At 35.6% G+C, this 8,727-nt stretch overlaps 1 protein-coding gene across 1 annotated transcript; it reads right to left on the reverse strand.

Annotated features, from left to right (window-relative positions):
• Positions 1 to 2,724: 2,724 nt before the first annotated feature.
• On the reverse strand, positions 2,725 to 8,500 carry LOC112769845 (uncharacterized). Its single transcript, XM_025814304.1, has 6 exons — positions 8,412 to 8,500; positions 8,059 to 8,128; positions 6,378 to 6,488; positions 5,890 to 5,959; positions 2,938 to 4,802; positions 2,725 to 2,805 (listed from the first exon to the last, which is right to left on the reverse strand). Exons 1-6 carry the CDS (start codon positions 8,498 to 8,500, stop codon positions 2,725 to 2,727), a joined length of 2,286 nt encoding a protein of 761 aa, XP_025670089.1.
• Positions 8,501 to 8,727: the final 227 nt, after the last annotated feature.

The raw sequence follows: 8,727 nt of genomic DNA on the forward strand, positions 1-8,727 counted from the left end.
GATATTTTTGAAATTTATTGTATTTTCTCTTATTTTTATCCTATTTTTTTAGTTGCTTGGGGACAAGCAACAATTTAAGTTTGGTGTTGTGATGAGCGGATAATTTATACCTTTTTGGCATTGTTTTTACATAGTTTTTAGTATGTTTTAGTTACTTTTTATTATATTTTTATTATTTTTTATGCAAAAATCACATTTCTAGACTCTACTATGAGTTTGTGTATTTTTTTGTAATTTCAGGTATTTTCTGGCTGAAATTGAGGGATCTGAGCAAAAATCTGATTCAGAGGCTGAGAAAGGACTGCAGATGCTGTTAGATTCTGACCCTCCTGCACGCGAAGTGGATTTTCCGGAGCTACAGAAGCCCAATTAGCATGCTCTCAATTGTGTTAGAAAGTAGACATCTTGGGCTTTCCAGCAATGTATAATAGTCCAACTTTGCCCGAGATGTGATGGCCCAAACTGGCGTTTAAACGCCCACTAGAGACCCTTTTCTGGCGTAAAACGCCAGAACTGGCACCAGAACTAGAGTTAAACACCCAAATTGGCATCCAAGCTGACGTTTAACTCTAGAAAAGGCCTATGCATGTGTAAAGCTCAATTCTCAGCCCAAGCACACACCAAGTGGGCCCCGGAAGTGAATTTCTGCACTATCTGCACTTAGTTACTTATTTTCTGTAATCCTTAGTAACTAGTTTAGTATAAATAGCACTTTTTACTATTGTATTCGGATAACCTTTGGACTGGGAGGCTGGCCACACGGCCATGCCTAGACCTTTTTCTCTTATGTATTTTCTACGGTGAAGTTTCTACACCTCATAGATTAAGGTGCGGAGCTCTGCTATTCTTCATGAATTAATGCAAGTACTATTGTTTCTCTTTCAATTCACGCTTACTTCTTCTGCAAGATATACTCTCGTACTTAATTCAGTTAAGTTAGAATGAAGGGGTGACCCGTGACAATCACCCACTATCTTTGTTACTCGCTTAGCCAAGATCCGCGTGCCAGACAACCACAAGCGGTCTACATGATGTTCAACGTAGTCATTGGACGACAGCCGGAGTATAGTCTCTTGGGTCTCTGATTCACGGACCGAGTCCGTGAGATTAAAACCTTCGTGGTAGAGGCTAGAACTAATTGGCAGCATTCATGAGATCCGGAAAGTCTAAACCTTGTCTGTGGTATTCCGAGTAGGATCTGGGAAGGGATGACTGTGACGAGCTTCAAACTCGCGAATGTTGGATGCAGTGACAGTGTGCAAAAGGATAGAGAGATCCTATTCCGACATAAGTGAGAACCGACAGATGATTATCCGTGTGGTAGCTGTACCTGGTATTTTTCATCCGAGATGAGAAATCCGACAGTTGATTAGCCGTGCAGAAACCGTACTTGGACCATTTTCACTGAGAGGATCATACAGCTTGCCATGGAAGGGAGCACGCATGATTGGAAGAAGACAATAGGAAAGCAGAGGTTCAGAAGCAACAAAGCATCTCCATACGCTTATCTGAAATTTCCACCAATGAATTACATAAGTATCTTTATTTTAATTTACGTTTTATTTATCTTTCAATCATCAAAACTCATAACCAATTGAATCCGCCTGACTAAGATTTACAGGATGACCATAGCTTTCTTCAAGCCGACAATCTCCGTGGGATCGACCCTTACTCACGTAAGGTATTACTTAGACGACCCAGTGCACTTGTTGGTTAGCTGTGCAGAGTTGCAAAGGTGTGATTGTAATTTCGTGCACCATTAACACATCTTAGATATTTATGTGTTAGTTTCATTATTGCTATAATCAAAATAGTTACAATAATTTTAATTTTTAAGCAGACTGAGCTCAGTTGAACAATGTCTTATTTGGCAAATTAAATTGCATGTGAATAGATTCGGCCTTCAACATATAGAAACTTTAAAGTTTGAGCATGTATTTAGCACTGAAAACTAAAATTGCAATTAGATATGTATAATTTATAATCTTTTTTCTTATTGAAATTAAAATTGAAAACTATTTTTTATTTATCTAAAATATGAAATAAACCATATTATATATTAAGATAAACAGTGCAAAATTGAGAAGAATGGGGCTCAAGTACCATTTTATTATATCTCAATCGTACTTTTATATTTTGGTCTTCTTTTTTACTTTATTTGATTAATTAGTATCTTAAAAGAAATTTGTGAGCTATTTCTTAAATAAACTATTAAAGTTTACGTGTTTTGTACTGATGATTATTAAATAAGATGTAAAATTTTTCAATTGAGAGAATAACTGTTGAAAAGTACAGATGATTAAAATCCTCTAAACCAACCAAGCAACAAGAAAATGGAAAAAACTTCAAAAATAAATTTGGAAACACAATATATAATAGTACATTTATTGGAGTTTTAATCGGTCTAGCATTAGTAACCTTATAAACGAAACAATACGGAAGAACATCTAAGTATGTAATCCCAACTCACAACAAACAACTGGCTAACCAAAAGTGATTCACTCCCTTCTACAACTTGAAATAAATTTGGTCACAAAGGTCGAGTATTAATTAATAATTACGCATCAGCAGGCAGGGACGGATCCAGAAATGTTATTGTGGGGGGCCAATAACATATATAATATTAAAAAAAATATGTAAATAAATTATAATGTAAGATGCATTACAAAAATATAACGACAGAGACTATATATTTAAAGTACAAAAAAACATGTGTACTTGTTACTAACGAAGTGGTACACGTCGATTCTTCATATCATAAAATTCGTCTATAATAGAATCGGTGTCAAATCTTTCAGCAATCTTCTTCTCAATATAAATCAAAAGACAATTAGCAAGAAATTCATCTTCCATTTTGTTTCTGAGTCTATTCTTCACAATATTCATAGCTGAAAAAGATCTCTCAGTTGTAGCAGTTGAAACAGGGAGAGTTAATACCAAGCGAACCAAACGATCAATCAAAGGATATGTTAAAGACTTTCCTGTCTTCGTTAATCCTTGACATAACTCCGAAATTGTGCACAAGTTAGTTAACTCAACATGATTAGGAACATCAAGTTCATAATGTTGAGCTTGCATTCTAATGTGAAATTTCTCTTGGTCAGTGAAGTCACTTGGATAAAACCGTTCTACTAATTCACATACTTTGTTGATACTGAAGAGCTTATAATTTTCTCTGGGATCTAAAGTTGAACTTAAAGTAAGCAATTCCACCATATTATCATTGAATCTTCCATTAATCTCTTGCAACTGTGTATCAATTACAGCCAGAAATAAATTAACACGGTAATGATGCTCCACTGAAATTTGGTCAACAATTTTGCGAGTTCGGCCTCTTCTAGGAATATGCATTGCATTCAAATCAGGAACTTCAACTTCATGTTTCTCACAAAATAATATAACTTCTTTTATGAAAGCCTCCCAACTTGATTCTCTCATTCGTTGGATTAAAGTCTTGGTAGTAGAAACCAGAGTTAAAGCATTTAATATGTCTTGATTTTTTCGTTGCAAAGCTTGACAAAGATCATGACTAACTTCCAAAATATTTCTCATCAAATGCAAAACAAAGACAAATTCAAAGGATGTGATAGCATCATAAGCAGCACTAGCATCACCACGAGTGGAGAAATTACCTTCTTCAGTGCTTTTTTCAAGAACTTCACAAGTAGCATCAAACATGCATAGCAAGCTACGTACAGAATTCAAATGAGACCCACATCTAGTATCTCCAGCTCTTTGCAAAGTACCAATTTGATTAAGTCCACTACCTGTCACAATTTGATCATTGGCAATTAAGTTTGCAACATTATTTGCTTGAGCAACCCTTAACTGATCATGACGTTTAGGAGAAACAGTCACAACATTCACAATTAGGGTAAGTTTTGAAAAGAATTGATGAACATAACAAACTTCTTTGGCTGCAGAAACAAGTGCTAATTGTAATCGATGAGCAAGACAATGAATGTAATAAGCAAAAGGGCAATCTTTCAAAAATAGAGCTTGCAATCCATTCCATTCACCACGCATATTACTAGCTCCATCATACCCTTGTCCCCTAAGATTTTGAACATCAAGATTATGACGAGAAAGAACTGATGAAATTTCTGTTTTCAATGTCAAAGAACACGTATTAGAAACATGTATAAGATCAAAAAATCTTTCTTGAACACAACCGTGCTTGTCTACAAATCTCAAAATCACAGCCATTTGTTCTCGCTTTGACTCATCTCTTGCTTCATCAATAATTATACAAAATTTAGAATCACCAATTTCTTCTCGAATTGTTGCACGCACTTTTCTAGCAAAGATATGCAATATATCTTTTTGAACACCGAGAGATATATATTGAGCATTTCCAGGAGCATTTTCAAGGACAACATTATTAACATTCTGATTACATGAAGCTAAAAGCTTAATTAACTCAATAAAATTTCCCCTATTCAAAGATTCAGGACTTTCATCGTCGCCTCTAAATGCACATGCTTGAAATGCAAGCCATCGAATAGCATCAATAGATGTCTTCAACCTTAATCGGTTATTTGCAATAGTTTCATCACTATGCCTATCAAGAACTTTGTCTATATGCTTAGAATGAGCCATTAAATCATCACAAGATTTCACACATAAATTATGAGGAGAATTAGGAATAGAACCCTCGTGACATACAAATGCACAATTCACTCCATTGTTTACTTTCTTCCAATTACTAAATCCTAACTCTGAAAATGCATTTTTTCCATCATTGCGAGCACCATAATGTTTACTAAACAAGTAGCAAGGCAAACAATAAGCAGCATCTTTTTCTGGTGAATATTCTAACCAACTTGAAAATTTCTTAAACCAAGAAGATTGAAAATATCGACGGTGATTATTATTACCAGAAGCTGGATAGCTAATATTTGTTGGTTGGTATGGCCCAGCTATTATGTATGCTCTACGAATCTTGTCACGTTCATTGACATTATACTGTCAAATTGGACGTCGCTTTCCTGGATCCCTTTCTAGTAAAGAGATATCAACATCTCTTTCTAATCTTGAAACTTTGGCTTCATGTTCATGTGTATTTTGAGTAAGATTAGAGAGTTCACTTACTTGAACTTCTTGTGAAATAAGATTAGAGGGTCGACTTGTTTGAACTCCAACATTATCAGCAGCTTTTCTCTTAAAAATTGCATCAATTTTACTTTGCTTTCTCATCATAAAATATTCTAATTTTTTTTTACCTGAAAAAAAAAATCAAATAATTATATACTCACATGAATAAATAAAGTCTAAATATTTTTTATTAATTAAACATCAATAATAAATTAATAATATTTTTTTACTATATCATTATCAATTTTACTAAAAATAAAAAATAAAAAAACCACTAGACAAATTAATAATATACACTAATACACAGTCACACAGTACACAGTATATCAACAAGAACAATAAAATCTGCATTATAGTAATTGTTTAAGATATATAATAAAAAATTTAAAATTTAAAATATATAATAAAATGTACCTTGTCTTGTATATAGTTGTACCGTTGTTGTGAGAGTAAGATAGTGGTCAATGATTAAGTAGAGTGGAGGGCATCGTGCGTCAGTGCGTGGCTTTGGACTATGGCTGCAGAAGGAATCCTAAACGTCAAAGAAAAAAGGTAATCTAGTCACTAGTATTTCTGTTAGCCAATTTAGGGATTTAAAAAATTTAAAAATTATTACAGTTTATGGATTGGGCTTAAATTTTACTACTAATGTTTTTTTTTTTTAAAAGCTGGGGGGGGGGCCAGGCCTCCACTTGCCCCCCATGTATCCGTCCCTGTCAGCAGGTTCAACAATGGGTGTTTTCATTGTGGCGTAAGCAGCATACTCCTAATGAGAATTATGTTTTATTCTCTGACCTCCGAAATCAATAGATGCAGAGGTGAATGCCTGCTGACCCAGCCTGAATTGCAGTTTTGATGCTCCTACCTAAAATAGAACGGCAAGAACACAAAACTAATTAAAAAAATAATAAGATCCAAGTTGAGTAATTTAGATAATAAAAAATGTAACTCTGGTCTGCTAATCTGCATTACTTAAATTATATCCAATGCAGTTCACAACAAAACAAAAATGTTCTCAGTTTGCAAGATAGTTGATGGTGAATTTACAATAATAGGGGCTTATCAAATAAGGGAATACAACTAAATGTCAATAGAAAAAATAACAAATGGCAACAAACTCTGGAATTTAGTTTCTATATAAAGAAAAATAAAGTTCAAGTTCACATAACATCAGCTATCAACCAAGTATTTTTGTTGTTGTAACTTTTAAAATCAAACATATTACAACACTGCAAACAAAAACTCAAATGAGATATCCAGATTTGAGCAGTTAAGAGAAAAACCTGGAAAATAGGAACACCAGAAAAGCTATTGGTAGCAGAGCCAGATTTCTCATTTAAGAGTCTTTCAGTCATAACTTTTAGATGTTCCATCACACTATCTGTTGTCCCTACCTGCATATTAATATTTCTAAGAATTAGAAGTATTTTTCAATTAGAAGAGGAGAATAATTTATGGAGTTTAAGCGTTATGCTTATGTACACTGTCATACAATTGGATGCTTAATTTGTATAACTTCTAAGATAGCTAGTGTATGAGTTAAATACTTATACTAATGTGACAATAAATGATTTAATATCTTTGTACTACTTTTTTAACATTGACAATTCATACAAATTAAATCCTATTTTTTCTTATTTAACATAAATTTTGTGAAGAAATAAACCTACCACTTCTCTGACAGATGGCAATATAAGAGGATGCTCTATTAGCAGCCCACCAACAATGTGAGAGTAACTCCCTCATCAACCTAAATGGCAAGAAAAAGGATAAAAGCTTATCAAACACCCCCCAAATAGAGAATTTAAGATAGCTTTGTAGAATAAAGTGATCATCCATGAGATAATCAATTCAAAGAAACAACATATACCAGCTTTTCAATGATTTCATCAGGTATTTCGTTGAAATAAAACTGTAAAACATCATAAAATTAATCAAATGAGAGAGAGAGAGAGAGAGAGAGAGAGAGAGAGAGAGAGAGAGAGAGAGAGAGAGAGAGGCAACTTAGGGAACCTTGTTCAGTGCACGGGAACAACTTTGGAGCCGTCACGCAAGCGACGGTCGACCGTGGAAACCTGGTAAAGCAGGGCTTAGGCATTGTCTTCGTTGAAGCAGAAGAGACCGAGGTTCATGCTGGTGGAGGCTATGTAGGGGTGTCAAAAATTCCCAGGAGGCAGGAATCCCCGCGGGAACTGCTCCGAATGGGGTCCCAATGGTGGGAAATTTCTCCCGTGGGGATGGGATGGGGAGCGAAATTCTCCTGAGACAGGCGCGGGGACCCGAGCGGGGATCCCCGCTCCATCCCTTATAATTCCTCGAATTTTTGAACTTACTTAATAACCCTTACTTTATTTCTAATATAGAGATTTTTTAGTAATTTCACTCATTGAAAAATCCTAACCCTATTATTCAAAATTTTATTTTATGGACTATGATTTGCTATATTTGTGTGTTTGTAATAATATTTTGTAGTTTGTTTTTTTTATTTTTTTTTGATATTTTTATTATAATTTTCATATGAATGTTAAACATAGGGAGATAGGGAATGGGGCCCCACGGGAAACGCGAAAAATGGGGATGGGGACAATTATTCCCCATGACGGGAAACGGGGTAGGGACAGAGATTAATTTTGGGGGCGGAGACGGGGAGCAGGGAGGCATCCCCCACCCCGCCCCACCCCATTGACATCCCTAAGGTTATGGCAAGTAGTAAGAACTCCTCCGACGGGTTGCTGAGCTCGTACACGGAGAGGTCGTGGAGGAAAAGAAAATCGACAGGGAGGTCGTGAAGGATCTAGGTTCTTCTTTTTCTTTGCCAGAGACAAACAAGCGCAGAGGGGAGACGATTCGAGCAGAGATTTATCTTCTTCTTGGCTAGAGATGAGACACACAGAGCTTGAGAGAAAGAAGAGTAGAGTGAAGACGAGACGAAGAGAGCTTTTAGTGAAGGCCGCGAGGACTGACCTTGCTCTGATACAAAACTAACATCGGGATGTTGTTTGTCTCATCAATCTTGGCGAGGATAGCAACCTCACTATAATGAAAATAGCCATGAACCCACATTACAAGATTTCTGCTTGTTTATGGGATTTTTTTCGTGGAAGTTTTAGAAAACCTCCATAACATATTTTATTTATGGCAAAATATGAAACCCCCATTGATTAATACTAGTTTAAATTTCTGAGCTCATTTGTCCAAATAGATAATGAGTCCCTAATCTATTCAAATCAAATCCAAACAAATTTCAGTCTAAACAAAACTTGTCCAAAAAATTAAAAGAGGAAGAAGAGTGACATCTAATGAAACCCTAGATCTACTTGCCGCATCTCTTCGCCATTGTCACCATCAAGCTCGCCGTGGTGTTTGAGATCAGAGGGATAGTAAGCTCATCGCTGCTGCCATTCATCGTCGTTGCTCCCATTCATGTCCTCGTCGTTGTCGCCATCAAGCTTCTACATCAATGTGTTGTCTCCTTCATCTACGTGCAATAACTTCATCAATGCATACTTTCCAATTCTTTCAACTCTTCAACTACATTAACACTTAATTTCCATGTTTTCAATTGCAGCACATGAATCTCACCACAGTCAAAGACACCGACGAAGTCGTGGAGAGGTACGTCGAGGAATCACT

This window comes from Arachis hypogaea, chromosome 18 (genome assembly GCF_003086295.3).
Source record: "Arachis hypogaea cultivar Tifrunner chromosome 18, arahy.Tifrunner.gnm2.J5K5, whole genome shotgun sequence".
Classification (NCBI taxonomy): Eukaryota; Viridiplantae; Streptophyta; class Magnoliopsida; order Fabales; family Fabaceae; genus Arachis; species Arachis hypogaea.